The 25,073-nt window shown below is 39.5% G+C and overlaps 1 protein-coding gene across 5 annotated transcripts in view; it reads right to left on the minus strand.

The window, feature by feature from the left end:
• Window positions 1-25,073, minus strand: part of RIC3 (RIC3 acetylcholine receptor chaperone) — a 56,140-nt gene that overhangs the window by 7,622 nt on the left and 23,445 nt on the right. For 2 of the 5 annotated variants that reach the window (XM_065944331.1, XM_065944329.1), the window contains exons 2-5: window positions 18,293-18,519; window positions 17,073-17,148; window positions 14,780-14,873; window positions 6,414-6,562 (exon numbers count right to left, since the gene is read on the minus strand). In XM_065944331.1, the coding sequence (XP_065800403.1) occupies window positions 6,414-6,562; window positions 14,780-14,873; window positions 17,073-17,148; window positions 18,293-18,519 (546 nt within the window). Of the gene's footprint in view, window positions 1-6,413; window positions 6,563-14,779; window positions 14,874-15,299; window positions 15,434-17,072; window positions 17,211-18,292; window positions 18,520-25,073 lie in introns of those variants that run through there. The other 3 variants (XM_065944330.1, XM_065944332.1, XM_065944334.1) reach the window with 3 other exon arrangements.

Raw genomic sequence — 25,073 nt, forward strand, 5'->3', positions numbered from 1 at the left:
CAACTACTAGTCTGTTCTCCATTTCTATGCTTTTGCCATTTCAAGACTGTTATATAAACAGAATCACATTACATAATAACCTTTTACAATTAGTTTTTTTTATGCACCATAATCTGGAAATTCATCCAAACTGTTGCATTTATCAGTAGTCCATTCCTTTTTATTGCTACAATCTTTCCCAGCCATCAGAGTCTTTCCAATGAGCTGGCTCTTCGCATCACGTGGCCAAAGTATCAGAGCTTCAGCTTCAGCATCAGTCCTTCCAATGAATATTCAGGATTGATTTCCTTTAGGATTGACTGATTTGATCTCCTTGCAGTCCAAAGTGAAAGTGAAGTTGCTCAGTCATGTCCAATTCTTGGCGATCCCACGGACTGTAGCCAGCTCCTCTGTCCATGGGATTTTCCAGGCAAGAATACTGGAGCGGGTTGCCATTTCCTTCTCCAGGGGATCTTCCCAGCCCAGGGATCGAACCCAGGTCTCCCGCATTGCGGGCAGATGCTTTACCATCTGAGCCACCAGGGAAGCCCTGCAGTCCAAAGGGACTCACAAAAATCTCCAACACCACAGATCAGAGTCATCAATTCTTTGGCGCTCAGCCCTCTTTATGGTCCAACTTTCACATCTGTACGTGACTACTGCAAAAACCATAGCTTTGACTATACAGACTTTTGTCAGCAAAGAAATGTGTCTGCTTTTTTAATATGCTATCTAGGTTTGTCATAGCTTTTCTTCCAAGGAGCAAGCATCTTTTAATTTCATGCCTGCAGTCACCATCTGCAGAGATTCTAGAGCCCAAGAAGATAAAGTGTGTCACTGTTTCCACTGTTTCCCCTTCTATTTGCCGTAAAGTGATGGGATCGGATGCCATGGTCTTAGTTTTTTTGAGTGTTGAGTTTCAAGTCAGCTTTTTCACTGTCCTCTTTCACCTTCATCCAGAGGCTTTTTAGCTTCTCTTCACTTTCTGCCATAAAGGTGGTGTTATATGCATATCTGAGGTTACTGATATTTCTCTGGCAATCTTGATTCCAGCTTGTGCTTCATCCAGCCCAGCATTTTTCATGATGTTCTCTGCATATAAGTTAAATAAGCAGGATGACAATATACAGCCTTGACATACCCCCTTCCCAATTCTGAACCAATCCATTGTTCCATGTCCAGTTCTAACTGTTGCTTGTTGACCTGCATACAGATTTCTCAAGAGCCACAGGTAAGATGGTCTGGTATTCCCATTTCTTTAAGAATTTTCCAGTTTGTTGTGAGCCACACAGTCAAAGGCTTTAGTGTGGTCAATGAAGCAGAAGTAGGTGTTTTTCTGGAATTCTCTTGCTTTTTCTATGATCCAGCAGATGTTGGCAATTTGACTTCTGGTTCCTCTCCCTTTTCTAAATCCGGTTTGTACTTCTGGAAGTTCTTGGTTCACATACTGTTGAAGCTTAACTTGAACGATTTTGAGCATCACCTTGCTAGCATGTGAAATGAATGCAAGTGAGAAAAACACAGTATGTCTCCCCATTTATTTATTAATAGATCTTTGATTTTTTCATTAGTGTTGTATGGTTTTTCAGCATGCAAATCCTGTACATGTTTTGTGAAATTTACACCTAAGTCATTCATTTTTTTGAATGATTACAAAGTTTTCATTTTGATGCCACCATGTTCATTGCTAGTGTACAGAAATACAATTGATTTCTGTATGTTTATCTACCTCGCTGAACTCATTTATTAGTTTTAGCTTTTAAAATAGATTCCTCAGGGTTTTCTATCAGACCATCATGTGATCTGCAAGCAGGCCTTTTATCTCCTTTCCTTTCTTCCTGTAATACCAAGAACTTTCAGCACCATGCTGAATAAAAGTACTCATCCTTGCCTGTTCCCAATCTTAGGGAGAAAGCATTCATTGTTCACCATTAAATAAACTGTAGGTTTCATAGATTCTCTTTATCAAGCTGACAAAATTCCCCTCTTGTCCTAATTTCTGTTTTTATAATGAACAGATCTTGCACTGCTTTTATGCTCAATTTTTTTCCTGCTAAGAGCGAATACCTATTCACAACTATTTTTTTTCTAGTTTTTAAGGTTCTTCTCCTCCATCCTTAGCTATTTAATATACGTAGGGTTATTCTGATTTTAATATGTACGCTCTTACTTCTGCTCTGGCAATAATGAAGGCATGAGAATTCCCCTGTTAAACAACTAGAAAATCAAATAAAAGATATGAAGAGCCAATTTTCAAACATTATATAACAAAAGTAGTCATGGATCCCCACGGAGCTTGGAAGGCAAAGTTCAGGGAGACCAGAGCAGTGAGAATATATAGGGAAAAATACTGGAAGGAAAGGAGCTTCGCAAAGAGAGCTCCAGAGATCTATAGAGGGAACTCCTAATGTTGTTAATTGTGTTCGAATCTGTGCAGATATGGGATAAAACTAACCAGGGCCAGGAAAAGAAATGATAAAAGCATTAGGCCTGTAAATTCCTGGAGCTCACACATGGCTAGAACAGTTCACGTCCTTACCAGCCAAAGTGGAAAGACCTTGTGAAGCATCACACAGAGTCCAGAGAAAGATACTACTTTACTAATAGGGCTAAATTAGCCACAGAATAAAAGTTGCTTTGGAACCACTCTAACAAACCTTAAAAACAAGCACTGAAGGATCCAACTGATTTCTGGTAACTTAACTGTAGTATTAGAAAGAAGTCCAACACTAAAGTACTAAGACAAAATCTAGCATTCCACAATGTAAAACTCATAATACCCATCATCCAATCAAAATTTACCAGGCATGCATAAAGGGCAGGAAATGAGGACCCATAACAAGGAAAAAAATATCAATAACTAGAAAGAGATCTAGAAATGACACAGAAAATAAGATTAGCAATCAAGTCTGTTAAGAAAGCTGTTATAAATATGTCTCATATGTTCAAGAAGGTAGAAGGAAATATGAATATATGGGAGAGATGAGAAATAAAAAAACCCAAACAGAACTTCTAGAGATGAAAATACAATATCTGAGATTAAAAACACACTGAATGAGACTTAGAGCAGATTATATACTGTGGAAGAAGAGATTAATAAAGCTGAAGACATAGGAAAACGATCCAAAATCAAGCATGATGGAAGCAAAAGACTGAAGGGGTAAAAAAAAGAGGCCATATGTGACCTGTGGAACAATATAAAAAAATCTAACAAACATGCAACTGGAGAATCAAGAGAGCACAAGAGAACTATCTCATGAATGAAACAATGGCCAAAAATAGATCAAGGATCTAGGCTTCCACCTTAAGAAACTAGAAAAAGAATATCAAACCCTAAGTAAGCCATAGAAATCAATGAAATAGGAAATAAGAAAAAACCCGAACCACAGTATAGTTCTTCAAAAGATCAACAGTGTTGATAAACCTCTGATCAGTCTAATCAGGAAAAAAAAAATTACAAAAAGGCCCAATTACCTATATCAGGAGAAGAACAGGACACATCCTTATAGATCTTACACATATTAAATAAATAGCAAAATATTATAAATAATTTTATACTAATAAATTTGATAATGAGAATAAAATAGGTAAACTAATTGAAAGATACAATCTATCAAAGTTCACTCAAGAAGAAATAAACTGATATAGTGCAATTCATGTTAAGAAATTAAATTCACAGTCATATAAGTCTTGCCACAAAGAAAACTCCAGGTCCAGATGGTATCACTGGAGAAATCTGCCAGACATTTAAGGAACAAATAAGTAATCCTACATAAACTCTTCTTTTCCAAAAAAAATCAGTATAATTCACTAACTTAAGTCACCAAAACAGAAAAATAATATGATCAGTTCATGTGATTAACAAAAAGCATTCATAAAATCTCAATACCTATACATGATGAAAAACTCTCAGCAAAGTAAAACCAGAAGGAAGCTTCCTCAACTGAAAAAGAACATCCATGATAAACCAAGAGCTCATATCATATTAATGGAGAATGTGTGAGCACTTTCTCACACATAATATCAGGAAACAAGGATGTTTGCTTTCACCACTTCTATTCAATATTGTGCAAAGAAGTTTTAGCCAGTGCAGTAAGCCAAGAAAAGGAAAAGACCTATAGACTAAAAAGAAAACTGTCTTATATAAATAATTTGAGACTGTCTACATAGCAAGTTTAAAGAAATTTAATCTTAAAAAATCTTAAGGGAAAAAAAAAAGAAGCTACTAGAAGTGTGTTTAAGAAAGTCACAGGATACAAGATCAGAAAACAAAAATAAATTGTGTTTCTACACAGATAGCAATAAGCTATTAAAAAATTTTAAATATCACTTATGATATAAAAAATATGAACTTTAAGGATAAATTTACAAAATATGTATAAGACCTAAATACTGAAAACCATAAAACATTGCTGAGAAACTAAAGATCTAAATAAATGGAAAGAAAAATATTAATGGCTGGAAGATTCAATATTGTTATGATGTCAATTTTTCCAAATTGATCTAAAGAATCAATACAATGCCAATCAAAATCCTATCAGGCTTTTGTTTTTGTAGAAAGTAACATAGAGCCTCTTGATGAAAGTGAAAGAGGAGAGTAAAAAAGTTGGCTTAAAGCTCAACATTCAGAAAACAAAGATCATGGCATCTGGTCCCATCACTTCATGGCAAATAGATGGAAAAACAGTGGAAACAGTGTCAGACTTTATTTTTTTGGGCTCCAAAATCACTGCAGATGGTGACTGCAGCCATGAAATTAAAAGACACTTACTCCTTGGAAGAAACGTTATGACTAACCTAGACAGCACATTAAAAAGCAGAGACATTACTTTGTCAACGAAGGTCCGTCTAGTCAAGGCTATGGCTTTTCCATAGCCTTGTGTGGATATAAGAGTAGGACCATAAAGAAAGTTGAGCACAGAAGAACTGATGCTTTTGAAGTGTGGTGTTGGAGAAGACTCTTGAGAGTCCCTTGGACTGCAAGGAGATCCAACCAGTCCCTCCTAAAGGAGATCAGTCCTGGGTGTTCATTGGAAGGACTGATGTTGAAGCTGAAATTCCAATACTTTGGCCACCTGATGCGAAGAGCTGACTCAATGGAAAAGACCCTGAGGCTGGGAAAGATTGAAGGCAGAAGCAGAAGGGGACGACAGAGGATGAGATGGTTAGATGGTATCACAGACTCAATGGACATGAGTTTGAGTAAACTCCGGGAGTTGGTGATGGACAGGGAGGCCTGGCGTGCTGTGGTCCATGGGGTCACAAAGAGTCAGACACGACTGAGCGACTGAACTAAACTGAACATACTGATTTTAAATTTATATGAAGGGCCCAAAATTACAAAAATAATTTTGGAAAAAAACATAGTTGAAGAACTTGCCTTACCAGATTTCAAGACAATATAAAGACATTGTGATATTAGTATAAGTATAGACACAAAGATCAATGAAACAGAACAGAAAATCCAGAATACACCCACCTATACATGGTTAAATGATTTTTCCATTTTCCAAAAGGGAAGGGTTGGTTGATTTCCAACAAACACACCAAGATAATTAAATATAACAAAATAAACTGGAACAATAGAATATCAATATGGAAAAATATTAACCTCATCCTGATACTGCACACCATATATAAAAACTAAAAAATAAAATCATGGGCCTAAAAGTAAGAGCTAAAACCATACAATTCTAGAAGAAGGCAGAAGACTTTGGTAACTTTGAGTAAGGCAAAGATTTCTTAAAAGCTCACAAAGAGAGTGAATCATAAAAGAGAAAATGATAAACTAGACTTCATCAAAATGAAAAAAAAATTTTCTGGTCTTTGAAAGATGCCACTAAGGAAATTAAAAGGTAAATCACAAATTAAGAGAAAATATTTGCACAATTCATAACTGACAACTTATATCTAGAATATAGAAAAAACTCTTGCAACTCAGTAAGAGTATAACCAATACAGCTCAAAGTTGGCAGCCCAAAAGTTTCTAAACTGGTGAATGGAGAAACAAACTGTACCCAGACAACAGAACACTACTCTGCAATTAGAAGAACTACTAATACACTGAACACATGCAAAAGCATTACACTTAAATCAATGAAGCCAGAATACAAAAGAACATGTGCAGTATGACCCATTTGTATAGAAAAGATAAAGCTAGAGGGACAGAAAGCAGTTCAGTTGCTGCCAGGGCAGAAGGGGATTAGCAGCAATGGGGATGGTAACTTTCTGCGATGATGGAAATATCATGGCCATTTCATGACTGTGGTATGATTATACACCTCTACATATCTGCAAAACTTATCCAACCATACACTTAAAATTGATGAACTGTGTATATCTTATACCTCAGTAACAAAGCTGATTTTAAAAATTCTGTTAAGATCTCTTTTCTGGGCTGATGGTTAACAAAGAAAGAAGAAAACACTGTTTACCTTCCCAGTCCTCCATATAAGGGGCCTCCTCAGCTTCTTTCTCTGGAGTGGATCTATCAACGAATTTTCCTTCTCTCATGACCCTGGTGATTTCTCGGAGCTGATGCAGCAATCGTTTTTCTTGGTCAGAAGTCACAGTCTGTGCTCTGCTTAGAAAGAGCAGACAATCCAGCTAGATAGTAGTAAATACTCCTAGGCAACGAACATAAACATTACTATGATCTGCCTGGACTCTAGAACAGGAAGTTCAATAGCAACAGATAATTACTCTAGGAATTGATTCTGGAACTGCATAGATGGGAACCAGAGATGTTAGTTCAATGTTTTGATTTTATAAATAGGAAAACTAAGGCCTAGAACAGAGCAAGTGATTGTCCGAGGTCCCAGAATGATTTAATGTCAGTTCTGGGACAAGACCCCAGATGTCTCAGCCTTCAGGTTCTTTCACAGTACACCTCACTGCCCCGATTCCCTATCCTCAAGCGGTTTCACCATTACTTACATTACTCCATTTACTACAAGCCACTTTTCTCTGAAGAAATGTCATCAAAAGAAAATGTGCTGAACCACTCGCCTCAATGAAGGAAAAATATGCTACTAGGCCAACCCTAGAAGTGCCAGGCTGAACCTCCTTGTGCAGAAATAAAGACATATCCTAAAATGTGAGAGCTGGATCATTCTGACAAATCATCTAGACCAAAGGAATTGGGGAAACTGAGGTCCATGGAGAGGAAATTATATATTTATTCACATTGTTAGTTAATGTCAGCACTCTACCTAAAACTAGTCTCCTAACTTGTAATAGCATTCAGTGCAATTTTTAAAGCACAGTGCTCAAGTTCCACAGTTTAGAAAACCTGGATGTGATCCCCTCATTCAGCTGTGCTGGCTCTGGGGAAATGCCTGCATGAGTAAGATGAGGCTCAAGGATAACATGTGACTATTTGAGAGGGAAGCGCTGCATCGTATCGACAGGAAGGCAAAGCCCTACTCAGAACACTGAGAATTGTCTGCTTTGGGACCAGTTTTATCTACTGGCAGGATTTAACAGAGGCTACTTATTCTCTTAAAACCCCAAAGCACTCGAAGTCAATATAACACTCATGAAGATGAAAGAAATGATATATTCTGTACCAGCCTCATGGAGGTGTCATCAATCTTTCCCAGTCCCAAGCCTATGTTTCTTTTTACATTTAACCTACATTATGTTACCCTTAATGACTAACAAGGAAGAAGAAAAAAATGCTTCTCTTGTCAACATTAAGATGTTAAATGAGGAAAATGTAGGTGCAACATTTTTACAAATCTCAGTGGGAGGAAAATAAAAACCCCAGGAGCTCCACTTTTTCTACAATAAATGGTCTCAAAGCTATGAACTGAGGAAAGCCTGTCTGTTCTACATGCATGTGAACAGCTGCTTGATACTTTCCATCAGCAGAGGAGTCCTGACTCACCTTAACTACTCATCTGTTCTATAACCCCTAACTCTTATTGTTATGACAACTCATTTTGTGGGAGGCTTCTGGGGTAGCTGGGTCACCCTTAGCTCAAAGAGCCTATGTGATTATCACAACATGTTGCACATGTTACTTCTCTGGACTGTACTTAATACATCCTGAATTTTACTGAATGCAACAGTCTTGACTTTGTTTTCTAATTCATGGAAAACCAGAGCCCTTAATTAAAAGGGATATGGGTAGGCTAAGAAAAGCAGAAACAGAAGAGAGCAGCTTTCTTAGAGAATTCCAAACTAAAGTGTCCTCAAGTGTACTCAGGGTCTCTATCATGCATTAGGCAATTAATCACGGTCCACTTTATATCTTCTGAATTTATTGCAATAGCACTTTCATGGATTCCTCATTGTCTCAATTTGGTTTGATAATCCTGGATGTCAGAGATAAGTTCACTACAGTATAGGCACACTGCCATGAACATTTTAACTGCCCAATAAATGGGTTAGCTTGACTGGTCCCCACTTCCTCACTGTCCATTTTCTTCTACCCCTGAAATCTGGCTGCCACTCCATCATTTTACCAAACCTTGTGAAAATCAATGACCACTTTACTTTCTTCCCCCTTTTGTCACACAGCACACAGGATCTTATTTCTCCAACCAGGGATCAAACCTGTATTCACTGCAATGGAAGCATGGAGTCCTAACCACTGAATCACCAGGGAATTCTCCAATGACGACTTTACTCTTAAGTCCAAAAGTCTTTTTATCACATTTCATTCTTCTTGACTTCTCTGTATTACGGCCCATCTTCTCCTTGAAATGTCCTCCTCTTACAATATGGTTTTCCTGAAGGCTCAATCCTAGGCTCCTGTTTATCCACTCCTACAGGCATGCACTCAGGAAGCAGAGCCAATTCACAGACTAAACCATAACTTCTACATATATGATGCTCAGACTTTACCTCTAATCTTGACTTCTTACACAAAGGCCAGTCTCATAATTCCAGTTACCTCCTGGGCATTTCTACTTGGAGGCCTTGTCACTATACTAAAGTTAATCTTAAATTCACCCTTTAAAACCATGTCCTAGTGGCCCAGGATCATTAGCAACTGCATGAACAGGTAAGCTAAGTGAGGTTGGCTATGGCTGATTCCAAGACGTTAGAAAAATAAAAGGTCAAGTTGGGAGATAACTCAGACCTTTGAATGCTTCAAAACTCCGAGAAGTCATCAAGTTCTGAATCCAAGAGTTACACAGAATGAAACAGCTTCTTACAACAGCACTCAAATGAGAAAAGAAATCAGACCAGCAGAAGACTGCTGGCAATGGCCACATGACATAACATGCTTCAAGGATTTGGTAATCTCATCTTTTCCTCCTCTTACTCCCAGCCAAATGGACACTTCCAAACTTGTGTCCTTTGTTCTGACCACAATACCTCAATTTACTATTGCTGCTATATATCATACATGGACGTTCTGTTTATTTTTTTTCTTTTCAAACATATTATTTTGTACTGGAGCAGAGCCGATTAACAGTGTTGTGATAGTTTCAGGTGGATAGTGAAGGGACTCAGCTGTACATGTATAATACACGGATGCGCTGATGTTTCTTCAGCCATGCTCAAAGCTGAACTCATGACTCATATTGCAAAGCCTTCTCTTCATTCTTCTGTGCTTTATCTTGGTTGATGCCACAATATTCCTACCAGTTTGGACTGTATTCTGGATTATCTGGGAGGACACAATGCATTTATGAAGGTCCTTAAAAGCAGAGGGGGAGGCAGAAGAGGCTAAAGTCTCAACTCACTGTTGCTGGCTGTGAAAGTAGAGGCAAGAGTTCATGAGCCAAGGAATACGGGTAGCTTCTAAACTCTGAAAAAGGCGAGGAAAGATTTTACCCCAGAACCTCCAGAATGCAGGGAAAAGGCTGGCCTACACCTTGATTTTAGCCCAATGTAGGACTTCTAACATACAGAACTGTAAGATAACCATGTATGTTGTTTTAAGGCATTAAGGTCAGGTTAATTCATTACAGCAGCCACAGAAAACTAATACACATTCCTAGAGCACATCTTTTCTCTCTGAGATGCAGGGCCTTACAGAGAAAATAATACTTGCAAATGACAACCATACAGGGTTGTAAAATCAAAAAGGTGCCAAAAATATTCCAAGTGTTGCTGAAAATGTCTGCTTCAAAGTACTTTCTTTACATCTACCTCATTCAATCTTTTAACATGTGCAGACACTGTCAAATGTGCCGGCATTAGGAATGCAAGTCTGAATAATGAAAATTCCCTGTTCTCAAGAAGGTTATAAGGCATTAAGGAAGACAGAAAAGTTAACAGAAGATAAGGAAGTAACATGATGCTTACAATATCCAATAAACATAGGTGCCCTGGGAGCATGTAGGAGGAAAACCTAACCAAGTTGTGGGTCCAGGGAAAGGCTCTCAGAGGAAATGATGACTAAGTTGAGACCTCTAAGACAATTAAGAAATAAAATAAGTGTCTGTGCCGAGGGGGTTGGGGGCAACAACCAAGCAAAGGAAAAAAGTATATGCAAAGTCCTAGAAGCAAAAATGCACAGGTACTTCAGAGGAAAAGCAAGTACTCAGTGTGGCTGGATCATAGACATGGAGAAAGAGCAATGGGGAAAGATAAAGCAACTGAGGTATGCAGAGCCCAGACTATGTAAGTCATGTAAAACATTCTACTCTTAATCAAAAGCAACAGGGACATAATAATGAAGGGTTGAAAGAGGTAATCCACTGGTTTGGAAAGCAGAAAGTGAAGTGAGGCAAATTAGAGGAAACAAAACCACATGAGATAGTTTTGACCTATGTCAAAAGTAAAGGCATTCTCAGGACTTCCCTGACAGTCCAAAGACTCCATAATCTCAATACAGGCGACCCAGGTTCGATCCCTGGTCAGGGAACTAAGATCTTACATACCACACAACATGGACAAAAAAAAAAAAAAAAAAAAATTAAAAGACACCAATTTCTTTAAGGAAAAAAAGTTAAGGCATTCTCCATTTGCTCACTCATTCTTCCATTTCAACTAATACTTTTCTAAAGCCTACTACTGTCCTGTGCTAGGCACCAGGAATAAGAAGGATAATTCCTGCCCTGGTAGTTTAGAATGTTTTGCAGGGAGACACTTATTAACCAAGAAGAAATGACAGGACAGGTAATTAATGAGATATGAGAAGTTAAGAAAAGATGAATCAAAGATGACATTTAATTTCTCTTTTGGGCAACTAAGTAGCTGGTGGAGCTATTTGCTGAGATGGGGAACATTACAGGTAGAAGAGGCTCATCTGTGGGTAGATGATGAGCTTTGTTTTGGATGTTCATTCAAAGGACATTTACTGTCTGATGAGGAAAAGAGGAGCTATCTATGTGACATGTCCTGTAGAACCCTGAATACAAAGATCAGGAAAGGAAGAGAAGGATGTCAACAGGGAGCAGGTAGGATTTACTCTTCTACCATGGTAAGTACAAATGCTTACCTCAAAAGTGACTATATACTCTTTCAACGGCAAGTATTTACTTAGTACCTGCTATGTGAACGCAGTGAACAGACAAGAGACTAAGCCTGTCCTCAAAGAGTTTAGATCCCAACGATGCCTGCCAGAAATGTGGAGTCCCACAGAGATATTCAACATGCCTGCCAAAGTGTCTGCTGCCAGAGGTTGCACCCTCGTGTCTCCTCTTGGGGCACTCCATGCTTCTAGGTAAATAATTACAGCTGCACATGCTGCTCCAGGAAGGAAATTTTGCTGATCACAAGGATGAAATAAGGACACCTCAATTCTGGTTTCCAGATCCTTTCCTTGGTCTTTGTGTCCCGGGACTAGAGAGTTTGCTTAAATCAGACATAACATGGCATAATACCAACCTTCTAGGAGGCCTAATTATTTTAAAAAGTGTGCAGACTTATATTGCTCACAGGTGAAAGCTTTCTGAAGTTTCATTGGATAGTATTATAAGCTTTTCCCATATTCTTTCATAAGCACTAAAATAAAGTATTAGAAATGGCATATATTGGGAATTTTAAGCAAAATCTTACAGTTACAGAGTGATATTAAATAAAAGGACTTGGAAGGCTGAAATGAACATGTCTTCTTTGTCTTAAATCCTCTCCTTGACCCCCAGAAGCCTGGCAATGTGACAAAATCTTGATATAATAGAAAAAATACTCGGTTATTTTGGGCTCTTCTAATAACCCTAGAAGCACAGACTTGTAAAAGAATAAATGCTACAGAAACTAAGGTTAAAGGATTTAAGTATAAAAAGGAGAAGAATATAAAACATGTAGCTACCTAGGCCTTGCAATTTTGAAGGTGTAAGACCCACAGGTCCAAGCTATAAGGATAAAAGGTTTTAGATTAAGGAGTTTCAGAGAGAAAGTCACCTCCTGTGGACTGGAAAATGAGATCTGGGAAAGGGAGACAGAGCTATGCTCTCTTGAGTGAAAGGAGAGCTGATCCCTGGTTCCTGACAGGTATTGTGGAAATATTTCACACAATCGTTGCCATGCAGCAATGCAATCCATGTGTTCTCAGAGAGTCCCCACTCCAGCATCTGACAAGGAGTAAATAACCTGAGCTAGGGCCTACTGCCCCAGAAACAGTGATGTGGCACACCTCCACATGCAGTGGTGATGGCAGGGTGGTGGAGGAGACACGCAACTCCTCTGCTTTGCACATGAGATGTGGAGACGCAATCCTGGCCGGCACAAAGAGGACAGACAGTAGTTAGGAACCACAGGACCACATCCCGAGCTTGGACAACGGACAGATGGGATGCATGGTAGCATTACGTGAGCTGCGCTAAGGGAGTCTGAACAGCAGTGAGTAATATCTTCAGATGTTATTTGAAAATATCTTCACGTAGTTTTTTATCCCAAGGTCCAGTAATTGGGTCTCCCAGGTGGGAGGCCCTGCCCACAGACACTCACCGATTGTTTTCTGACCCTTAGGTGTTGCCTAGGGCTTCAAACAGACCAGGCGAGGGTATGATATTTTCTGAGGCACAAGGGTCTATAAAAGTCTGGTACTTGCCTACCCAGACTGAGTGGTACAGGGCAAGGGCAGAAAAGGCCAGAAACATACAGATGCACAAACTAGTTTAGTCACACTCATACGAAACACTGAAATAGATAATGTATATAAAGTATTTAGCTTAGAGCTTGGTTCTTAGTAAGTGCTAATAACACCAAATAGTATTACTCACTCACACAGATATATTCATGTAAAGATAAGAACACCTATCTTGACTGCTCTGGAGAAGGCCAGATGGTCACTTTGCTTTCTGGACCAAAAGAAGCTCAAGGGTGCTGGGCCCAGAGAGGCAGGGATTACTCTTTTTTTTTTTTAATTTTCATTTATTTTTATTAGTTGGAGGCTAATTACTTTACAATATCGTAGTGGGTTTTGTCATACATTGACTTGAATTAGCCATGGATTTACATGTATTCCCCATCCCGATCCCCTCTCCCACCTCCCTCTCCACCCGCTCCCTCTGGGTCTTCCCAGTGCACCAGGCCCGAGCACTAGTCTCATGCATCCAACCTGGGCTGATGATCTGTTTCACCCTAGATAATATACATATTTCGATGCTGTTCTCTTGAAACATCCCACCCTCGCCTTCTCCCACAGAGTCCAAAAGTCTGTTCTGTATATCTGTGTCTCTTTTTCTGTTTTGTGTATAGGGTTATCGTTACCATCTTTCTAAATTCCATATATATGCGTTAGTATACTGTAATGGTCTTTATCTTTCTGGCTTACTTCACTCTATATAATGGGCTCCAGTTTCATCCATCTCATTAGAACTGATTCAAATGAATTCTTTTTAATGGCTGAGTAATATTGCATGGTGTATATATACCACAGCTTCCTTATCCATTCATCTGCTGATGGGCATCTAGGTTGCTTCCATGTCCTGGCTAAGGGATCACTCTTAAAAAGGTCACTTCAGCAGCAATGTAGACATTGCAGGGAAAAGCCAAACCAAGGGACTATAATTTGAAGATGTTTACTCTTTTCATATCCAGCCAAGGATGGGCAAGGCAGGAGCCAGAAAGCAGGGAAAAGAGTACAGGGCGCTAATAGCACCATGGATGGCAAACAGAAGGGGCCAAGGTAGAGCAGTTTTCTGAGGCAAAGACTCTACACTGAGCCCCTGGGTCTACAGGAGGGACCTTTCAAGACATCCTCCTGCATGGGACCTCCTGCATGCCATTCACCCCAGTTCCTACTCCACCCTTGTCAGAAGGCCTAGCGTGAACCGAATCCCTCTTTGTCCTCAATCTCACATTCTGGTTTCTCCTCTCTAGCCTTCCTACACCCGTGTCTTCTTAGTTGATGCCCACTTCCATTAACCCCCAAAGCCACCATTTCAGATCCTCAGCCAGCCTTGTAGCGAGGAGTGTGTCTTTGCCGTGGGGCATCCTAAAGGGCTAGTTTGGCTCCCGACACCTATTTCACACATCCAGTTCTGTTCTGGCACAGTCAACATAAAACAAATGACTACTTTGAGCATACTTGGGCTCCTTGCATTTTGTCTCCAACAGAAAGCACAGTATTTAATAATCTTGTTTTACTTAAGATAATGCCATTTTTAGACAGCTAGGAAAATGACTTCCTTAAAATGCAGTCATTTTACCTTGTGGCATCCACTCACAAATTTACTCACTCTCACAATAACATTGCACAACATAGAACATATACTCTTGAAAATGACACTTGAAAGTGTGAAAATGGAAATGTTAAGTGAAATATGTAAATGACTAATATGATAACAATATATAAAGTGAAAGCAAGTGGGCCAGAAATCAAAGAAAAATAAAATTTTGAATTAACTCTCTAAATGGGCAACAGTCTGATCCCTGTTAAGTGAAAACATACCTCTCACCATTAGGCCCCACTCTGTTGATTAATTTTTCCATGGCTTCCTCTGTTTCCTTCAGTTTTTCTTGCAGTTGAACAAGCTCAAAATTGGCTGAAAAACAAGCATCAATCTGAGAACCATCATATACAACTCCTTAAGCTCTTTTCTGAAACACAGCTGGCTGTGACGCTCTACAATAATCCAGGCTGGTCCTGAGACTCAGAGGAGAGACTGACAGTCTCTGCAGCTAACCCAATCAGGACACAAAGGGTACTGAGGTCTAGGTACCAAGATCTAAAGGATACACGTTTAGAAACTGATGAATAAATCACCCTCTCTTACACACAGAAACACAGCAGAACCCGCCAAAGAAACACCTACAAGTGAAAAACACAGCCCTACACAGTCAGCCAAGAAGAAATGAAGATAAACATCATCTTTCTAATTCAAATAATACTTGAGGATGAAGTACCAAATCTGGTAAAGGTCTTCAGAAAAGGTATTAAAGTCTTGAAATAAGCACTATTTCATCTGTACCTAAGATCTGAAAACATAACGAAGATGACAATTTAAGTCTTCAAAAGGAAAAGACTTGCACTAGGGCTGACACATTCCTGACCCCAGGTTTCCTACTTCAGTCATCTGTGGTTGAACTGTGTAACCTTGCCCCCCGTCTTCTCAAGAGAGGTCAAAAGGAGCACATCTACTGAAACCAATGTTAAGGTCCTAAAAGTAAAATAAAAAAAGCAAATCACTCAATCAGGACATGAAATAAACTTTAAAGCAATAGGAAAATAAAATGTTGTTCATGTCTTTCTGTTTCATATCTGAGCGTCATCCTACGCAGATATATTTAGAGGGTCACTATAAAATATAACATTTCAGAGGCTTTTTAGTACTTTTATAACATATTCTTCTGCATCCAATTAACATCTGTGCCACGTATATGCTTGGGTTATTTTTATTTTGTGTATGATTCAAAATCGAAGTGGAAAAAGTTGATACAACTGCTACTGTATCATAAGACAGCTGCTCTTAGGAATTCATTTACTTCTTTCTGTTTTAAATGCATTATGTGACATTATGAATTTGCTACTCTTTAGCTCACAAATATTTTTTTTTAATTTTATGATGTGTTTACCATTACTTTTGGTTAGACACTATCTCAATTAAGAATACAGCAAGGACTGCAGTCACTTAAATCTGAATATTTAAGATTTCAGGATGCAGAAGCCACTGGGCTATCTATTTTCACAGTGAATCCAGAGTAAAATTAAACTGCAACTATGGCTGAGGGCAGATGCTTTAGTGGCGCAGACTTTCTTCATTTTGATGATGTCTTTCTTTTAAAAAAACCTCTGATGAGGCTTCAGTATCCACAGCATAGTTTGGCCTCCAAGGCCTTCAACAATACAGCTTAACTGACCTACTCTTCATGCCTTCTCACGCACAGCTGCCCCGTTTCAGGCTGTGTCTTACTCAAGCTCCCTATCAGGCCTCCTCCACAGCTAGACACGATTTCCCAGAAGGCTTTCACCAACTCCCCTTTTTCTAGGCAATAAACTTTTCACCAGTTATATTCTCCTAACATTCATCCTAGACTATAAATTCTCAGAGCGAGGAGGCATGCCATATACATTTCATTTTTCCAGAGAGCACAGAATATGCTAGTTGGTCCATAAATATTTGATGATCATGTTTCAAGAGTCAGAATATTAAACTCTACCCCTAGATCTAATAACTGACTTTGGCAACTGACTTGATCTCACTGCCTCAGTTTTCCTCTATGTGAAATAAAGATATTTGCTGCCAATACTCTGAAGTCTGGAAATGACAAGAAACCCGTCCTAAGTGTAAAATATTAATTTGTAATATATGTTAACAAAAAACTGAACTGACAGTTCTGTACTTTTCATAACAGTCTGTCCCTTAAAAGCCCAATATCAACATGGAAACTTTTGAGAATTCCCAGTGTGTGTGCGTTAGTCACTCAGTCGTGTCAGACTCTTTGCAACCCCAAGGACTACAGCCCATCTGTGGAATTCTCCAGGCAGTAATACTGGAGTGGGTTGCCATTTCCTCCTCTAGGGGATCTTCCTGACTCAGGGATCGAACCTGGGTCTCCCCCACTGCAGGCAGATTCTTTACCATATGAGCCACCAGGGAAGCCAGCTAAGGTAAAAACACCGTCAGATTAAACTGGGACAACTTTTGAGAAATGCTTTTAAGGCATACCCACAGACTGTCACTCTGGCTGCTTTACAGCTGTCTGACTCAATGAGACTCATGAAATACTGAAAGGGCACTTACTGATTTTCCTGTGGGCATTTCCAGGCGTGGCAGTAGGGCACTTCCGATCCTCTGGAGTACTCTTCCCCCTTGAGAGCTGAGAAGTGAAGGAGGTACAGCACATCAACAGCAGCTCAGAACCTCAAAGTCACGGAACCCCTCATATTAAATGGGAAAAAAAAAAGGTTGGGAGAAATCAAATCAAACAGCAACATTAGAGAAACATCTCAAAAAACAAAAGCCAACAGAAGCTTGCCAAGTAAAAAATTACTGAGGCACAAGAAAACTCTCTTCACACGTCATGTGCTTTGCCCATGCTCACTGAAGACCCAACCTGGGCTGCCAGCAGAATTGCTAGGCAGGGGAAAAGTGACCTCGTACTCTAGTTAGGAGGGCAGAGTGAATCTGCTTCCTCTGCTTGCAGTGCTAAGGCCCATGGCCTGCCTAGACATGGAACTTAATTAGGAGCCTACTTTCAAAAGGACCCAAATCATGTCTCCTCAGAGAGAGGAAATATCAGGCTTAGTTTCAGGATGTGGCAGTTCTGTTTCAGGAGAATCACTACTATTAGGATTTCCCTGGTGGCTCAGATGGTAAAGGGCCCGCCTGCAATGCAGAAGACCCGGGTTCAATCCCTGGGTCAGAAAGATCCCTTGGAGAAGGAAATGGCAACCCACTCCAGTATTCTGGCCTGGAGAATCCCATGGACAGAGGAGCCTGGCAGACTATAGTCCATGGAGTCATACAGTCAGACACGACTGAGTGAATTACTACAACTGATGTGGTGTTGGCACGGTCACTACTTGGCCTCACAGTGATTGCCTGGAAATCACAATGCCAACCTTAATGATAAAGTTCTTCTTAGAACATCTTTATGCCTTTACAGCTTGCAAAGATGCCCAGTCAAGGAAAAAACCAGGAAGGGCAGCAAGAGGGTAGGCTTTGAATTTTATTGCTCAATAGATTAGCAATTAGAAGGATCCAGATTCAATCCCTGCTTCTACATTTTCAGTTGTGAATTCTGGGGCAAATTATTTGGGTTCTGAGTGAAGATTTTCTCATCTATGAAACTGAGATAACAGCTATCTTAAAGTATCTTCTAAAGAAGAGGCAAAATTTAAAGAGACGGTAGATTTGAAAAAGGGCTCCGAAATACAAAGGGTTTTAATGCTGACAATGATTCTTATTATGATGATAATAGATTTTCATTGATGTAATACAATCAAGATGATTTCACTTACCTTAAACAGAATGTACAGTATATATAAAAAAATTCCAAAACCATAGATGGGAATAATTTGCCCCATCAGGCCTCTTCCACCACTTCCTCCTCCAGCACCTCCGCCTGATCCCTTGGCCTTTGCAAAGGCTTCTGCGAGGTGAGACCTCTGGAAACGAGCCCCAGGGGTCTGGCCATCTGAGGGTGCCTGCTGCTGATGCATCATAGGTGGAAATCGACCCAACTTCCCTGAGAAAATAGAATAATCAGTCTTTATTTCTTCTACTATTTTAAATACAACTATTTTGAAACACGTCACATACTGAGATACAAATAATAGAAACCAACTCAAACAAGTTTAAGAAAAAACTGGAACTTAGATTATAAGGATATACAGGTATCACTAGAGTATCACACAGATAATAAACACTATGTGGCAATCTCTAGCTGTTCACCAAACCCATGTTCTCTTCCTTTTTCGGTCCACAGGTAGATGACATTTTTCAGCTTCTCATACTTAAATGTGGCCATGTGACTGAGTCCCAGGCAAAGCAATGTGAATGACAGGTGCCAGCTCAAGGCCTGATCTATACAACTTCTCATGTATTGAATTCTGTGTCCATTTCCGTTCTTCAGGCTGGATGCTGACACCGAGGGAGGCATTTGGGAGTCAAGTGTTGAAAATGGCAGAGCCTCTATCAACCCAAGTTCCTGAATAACTGTGTGGCACAGAGCCTTCCACTGTCGCCATCCCACCAACTTAGCATCATCTTGACCTGTTCATGTGAGTAAAAAATAAACTTCTTTTGTGTTAAGGCCATGATATACTGTGGAGTCTATCTGTTAGAGCAGTTAGCCACTCCAACTAATACATGTAAGGAAATGCAATATACATAATTTTGGTTTCAGAAGAGAACACAACTGGAAATTGGAAAGCAATCGGGATTCAAGACAGCTCCTCTCACATTGTACCTCAATCATTCTCCCTCTCTGTGGGGCCAGAAGGCTTTTTTCCCTGTTACTTTGTTTTTTCTCTGTTACTTTGTTACTAGCTTCTCCTTGAACATGAAGATGTTCACCCCCAAACCCTTTGATTTGCATGTCCTTCAAGGGGTCAGCAGAGATTGGTCATAATTCCAAATTCCCTGCAGGAAGATTTTGAGGGCTCAGCTTGGGTAGGTATGTGGCACTTGCTAATCAGCTGCAGCTGAGCAGACAGGATTCATGTGCTACAAACAGGGTCACAGGGGCTCATCTCTGTGGGTGGAAGAACAGGGCTTAGAGAAAGGAGCACACATCAATTTTCTCACACTGTTTTCCTCCGTTGAGGCAGCCAAACATTAACACCGTCAAGCCTCCTCCAAGTCATAGGTGAGAAAGAAAGGAAGGACATCTCTTCAAAAGCCATGTAAACAGGCTTCTGTGGATAAACCAGTGACAGAAAAGACTAAGGAGCAGAAAGACTTCCTGATTCAGGCTCTGAGAATAGAGACTATATGGTAAAAAAAAAAAAAAAAAAAAAAAAAAAAAAAAACTGGTGGATTTGATTTCAAAAAAATGGTGGATTTCTGTTCAATAAAGAATACCATGAACAGGGTTAAGAGAGATGACAGACAAGGAAAAGCTTTTGCAGCATCTAAACTTGACAAGGGATTAAACCTTTGGAATAGACAAGGAATTCCTACAGTTTGATATGAACATCAGAAGAAGCCCAATAGAAAAATGCCCAAAAGATATGAGTAGGGAACTCACAGAAAGAGAAGTTCAAATGGTTAACAAGTATATTAAGAGATGATCAAAGTAAAACCAATGAGAAAAATACCAATTTAAACAATGAGATAGCACTATACCTATCAGAGGGGCTAAAATCAGAATGGTGGGTAATAGCAGGTACCGGCAAGATGTGGGATGCAAGCACGCTTGTGCACTACGGTAAGAGTGCAAACGGATGCAGGCATTCTGTTAGGTGATACGGCCGTACTTAGCAATGTTAAGGGTATATCCTATGATCCAGTGATCCCACACTGATGGATAAGTTCCAGACAAATTCCCAGATAAGGCTGTCTAAATCTGAATTCAAGCAATAGGCTTTATAGACCTGTGTGAGAATGTTCACTGTGATGATGTTGTAGTAGGCAGCCTGAAGGAACTTTGATCTCCATGACTGCTAGAATGTAAAATCAAAATGGAATAGATACAAACATGGAATTCCATGTAGCTTTCAGAAAACACACTTTACATGAACCTACAGAAGCATGAACATATTTTTAAAAGCACAGCACTGAGTTAAACAATAAATAAGCAAATACCATGTATAAGTTAAAGACACACCATAATTATACTACATATCTTTCAAACAAATATGTAGGCATAAGAACATAAAACAGACACATCAGAGTGGGCGCATGTGAACAGGAGAAACGAACAGGCATGTAGACTGAAGGTAAAGGATTAAAAAGAAAATAATGGAATAAGAAAGCAAGCTTGCACTGATGACGTTAATCAGGTGTGATTAACTGAGGACTATCTTTAAGTCAACTTGCTGCTCCTGAGGTGAGAGAGAGGGGTAGGCAGGCAGACAGTGAGACAGCGAGCCACTGGCCAGGAGCTGCCCGCTGCTTTGTATCTTCTCTCAGACAAGCTCCACCCCAATAACCCTCTTTTCCCTCCTGTTAATGACTTTGGAGGACATGGAAATTGTGAGAAGAAATGCTTCTTTTTAAGAAGAGGTCAGCAACAGAAGCACAGCTTCAGACAACAGACGAAAGACAGCAGGTCACTACCCCTCGTTCTAGGTGCGGTGCTCATGCACGCACTTGCTCAGTCGTGTCCGACTCTGAGACCCCATGGACTGTAGCCTGCCAGGCTCCTCTCTCCATGGGATTCTCCAGGCAAGAATCCTGGAGTGGGTTGCCATTTCCTCCTCCAGTTGATCTTCCCAACCCAGGGCCCGAACCCAGGTCTCTTGCATTGGCAGGTAGATTCTTTACCACTGAGCCACCTGGCAAGTTTATTCTGGATGCTGGTGACTGTTTTGCTACTAAACTGTCAAGGATCTTAATAGCTTAAATGGTGACTACTAGCTTTAAGGCTATCATGCACTTAGAGCAAATACTTAGCCAGCTTCCCAAAAGCTAACCATCTTCTTGAGTGAATCTGATATATCTGGTGGTTAGTGTAGATTTACTATCTGTAGTAATATGTTGTTGAGTTCCATCTTACTGTACTGAGAACACCATTTTCAAAACTTGGCATAAAACAAAATATATAAAATTAAAACCAAGTAATGGCACAAAAGGCATTATTTTGCATTTCTAAAACTGAAAAATGATGATGATGCTAAACATCACACATTTCCCTCCCCCCAAAATTTATATAGCTCCATCAACCAAGAAGATGGACTGGACAGCTATTATTACTCTGTACTGTAGGTAGGAAAGGAGGAGAGCCATAAGTGAAACAGACACAACAGTTCCCACATGAAGCAAGGTTTTTAAAAAGTAGTATACCCAAAACAAACAGCAAAAAATGAAGAGTATCGTGGATCTTATTACCAGACAAACTAAATGTCTAAGTACTGAAAAGAATGCCAAAAAAAGGAAAGGAGTCAGATGGGCTTAATCACTGGAGGGAATGAGATTCAGAAGAGAAGAGGAGCAAAAGCATAGTAGGAGAAGAGGAGTGTGAGCAATGAGAAAAGGACGAGAACAAAGGAAGAATGAACAAGGCCAACTACCGAATCCTTTCAGGGAAGTAACAGGAGACAAGGAAAGCAAAACACATAGATTAAATGCTAACTTGTGTCACATGAATTTAATACTGTGGGTTTAGGATCAGGGAAGTGATTTAACAAGAAGGGTGTTTGAGGGGGATTATTCTAGCAGTTGAGTAAAGACCAAACACAGAAAGAAACCAGGGTCTAGAAAATCAGCAAGAAGACAGCTATACCTATAGAAAGGAAAGGATGGATCCTAGGGCTTTTACCTTGTAATGATCTGCAGTATTTAACAATGAATGAGGGGGACAGCTAAGAAAACTCGAAGGTTGGTTTAAGATACCAAGAGAGAACAAAGAGGAAAACTGAGAGGGCTTATGGTTAGGGGAAGACTGAACACCTATTTTCACGTTAAATTCTAGGTGTTGGTGGTACATCCAGAGGAAATATTTATTTGATTGTAGTTAGGCTTGAGAAGAAACTCTGAGCTATCTAAATGACATAGCTAATAAATAAAATTAAGTTGAGTGAACAGTCCCCATGCCAAAAAAAGGTGGAGGGATATGTGAAGTTATGCGCAAAAGGAGCAAAGGAGGATAGACACGAAAGCAACTGAGAAATCTAGAACAAACTGATAAAAGACTAATAATAGCTATCCCTGCTTTTAGACACAACGTATCCTTGGGAAAAGGATGGCCAGCATATGAAATCTTGACTGTCCATCTGTTTGGATAATAATGGCAGTAACAGAAATCAATATGATACAAAGAATCATAGAAACTTCAGAGTCAGAAGGAGCCTTAAAAGCCATTCAGTCTTTCAAAAAGCGCTATGAGGACAAGATACCCATAGAAAAGGATGAGTTGGACCCCCTGCCTCACACCACATGAAATTTCTAAAAATTAACTCAAAATAGAGACTTAAATATAAGAGCCAAGACCATAAAAGTCTTAGGAAAAAAACATAAACATAAATCTTTGTGACCTTAGATTAGGGAACATTTCCTTAGATATGCCTCCAAAAGCACAAGCAACCAACGGAAAATTAACTGGACTTCATCAAATATTAATGCTTTTGTACGGCAAAGGACACCATTAAAAAAAAAGTGAAGACAATCCACTAAATGAAATAAAACATCATATCTCATAAAGGTCAAGTATTCAAATATATACAAAGAAGAAATGTAAAGTAAACAAATCTACAATCGGATACAACTTTATACCCACTAGGATGTTATAATCAAAAAGACAAGATAATAAAAATGGTTGGTGAGGATGTGGAGAAAGGAACTATCATACTCAGCTGAATGGGAATGTAAAATAATGCAGTTGCTTTGAGAAATAGTCTGGCAGTTCCTCAAAAAGGTAAACAAAGTTTCCTTACGACCCAGCAATTCTACCCAACCTCTTCAGGCTGCTGCTGCCAGAATGCCACCAAAATGTGCTTACACAAAAAATTATGTACAAATGTTTAAAGCCAGCATTATTCATAACAGTAAAATGTGCATCAACTGATGAATAAACAGATGTGCTATATCCATACAATGGAATCGTACTCAGCCATATAAAAGGAAAGAAGTACAGACACATGCTACAGTATGCATGAACTTTGAAACCATAATGCTAAATAAGTGAAGGAAAAAAAGTCAGTCATGCAAGACCACATATGATTCCATTAATATGAAATGTCCAGATTAGGCAAATCCATAGAGACAGAGTAGATTCATGGTTGCTTGGTGGAGAGAGGGAGGGAGGGTGCAGAGGGAGCAAAACAAAGTGACTGACTATTATTAAAAACCACTGATTGTGCAACACAGTACATGAATTATATCTCAGTAAAGCTGAAATTTTTTAAAAGAGCCATCTAACCACCTATGTTCAATACCCTCAAATTCCCTTCAGCGGTGGTCCTGACTCTGCCAAATACCAAACAGAAAACTCTGTATGGCCCCCAGGAAGCCCAAGCCACCTCTGTACAGCCGTGACTGTTAGATTTGTCTTCTTTATATTGAGTTAAAGGGTGAGTAATGGGAGGAAGAAAGGAAGTGTAATACAGGGGTTTAAAAAGCAACACTGAAGGATGTGGCCGGAAGTAGAGAAACATAATAAAATTGATTTTAAAGGAGATTATTGGTGTTGAAGGGCTTCCCAGGGGGCGTTAATGGTAAAGAACTTGCATGCTAATGCAGGAGATTTAAGAGACGTGGGTTCAATCCCTGGGTCAGGAAGACCCTTGGAGGAGGACATGGCAGCTTATTCCAGTATTCTTGTCTGGAGAATCCCCATGGACAGAGGAGCCTGGAGGGCTACAGTCCATAGTGTTGCACAGAATCGGACATGACTGAAGCGACTTAGTATGCACAAATTGGCGATTACAACTAGAATCAAAGAAGCACTAAAAGGACTTCCCTGGTGGTCCAGTGGTTAAGACTTCCTGCTTCCACTATGAGGGGCACAGGTTTGATCCCTCGCTAGGGAGCTAAGACCCCTAGGAAAAAACACTGAAAAAGTAGAGAATACTATTTTCAAAGGCAGGAGGGGGAATTGACATCAATGGAAGAGATAAGCTAGATGGTAAAAACATATTTTATATCCCAGGAGAAATCTGTGCATTTTATATTCAATGTAACATTTTACATATTTACTACTGAACACTTAACAATATGCCAGACACTGTGCCAGAGATTAAAATAAATAAAAAGAACTTCTGTATTTAAAGAGATTATAGACAAGAAGTATAGTTACAGCAACATGGTAACGTACCACAACTATCAAGTTCAATGGCTTTTCCTCAATTCTCACTCGTAAGGTTCCTCTGCTACACAAGAAAACAATCACCACAGTCATTCAATAAATACTGGATTAATCTGAACAAATCTCTCAAACTTTCCTGCCTTAACATCCGTGGCACATCACTCTCCTGATCTTGGCCCACTGACTTGTCTGTCAACCTATTTCTTTCCATCTCTTTTACCTGTTCTTTAATCCTCTCTCCTCAAGATTCAGTTTCATCTTTTGTTTTTTCCTCTTTTTTTCTTTGGTAAATTCATTCATTCTCAAAGCATACATTATAATTTCCAAAATGTACA

The sequence above is a fragment of the Muntiacus reevesi genome, chromosome 9 (genome assembly GCF_963930625.1).
Source record: "Muntiacus reevesi chromosome 9, mMunRee1.1, whole genome shotgun sequence".
NCBI lineage: Eukaryota > Metazoa > Chordata > Mammalia > Artiodactyla > Cervidae > Muntiacus > Muntiacus reevesi.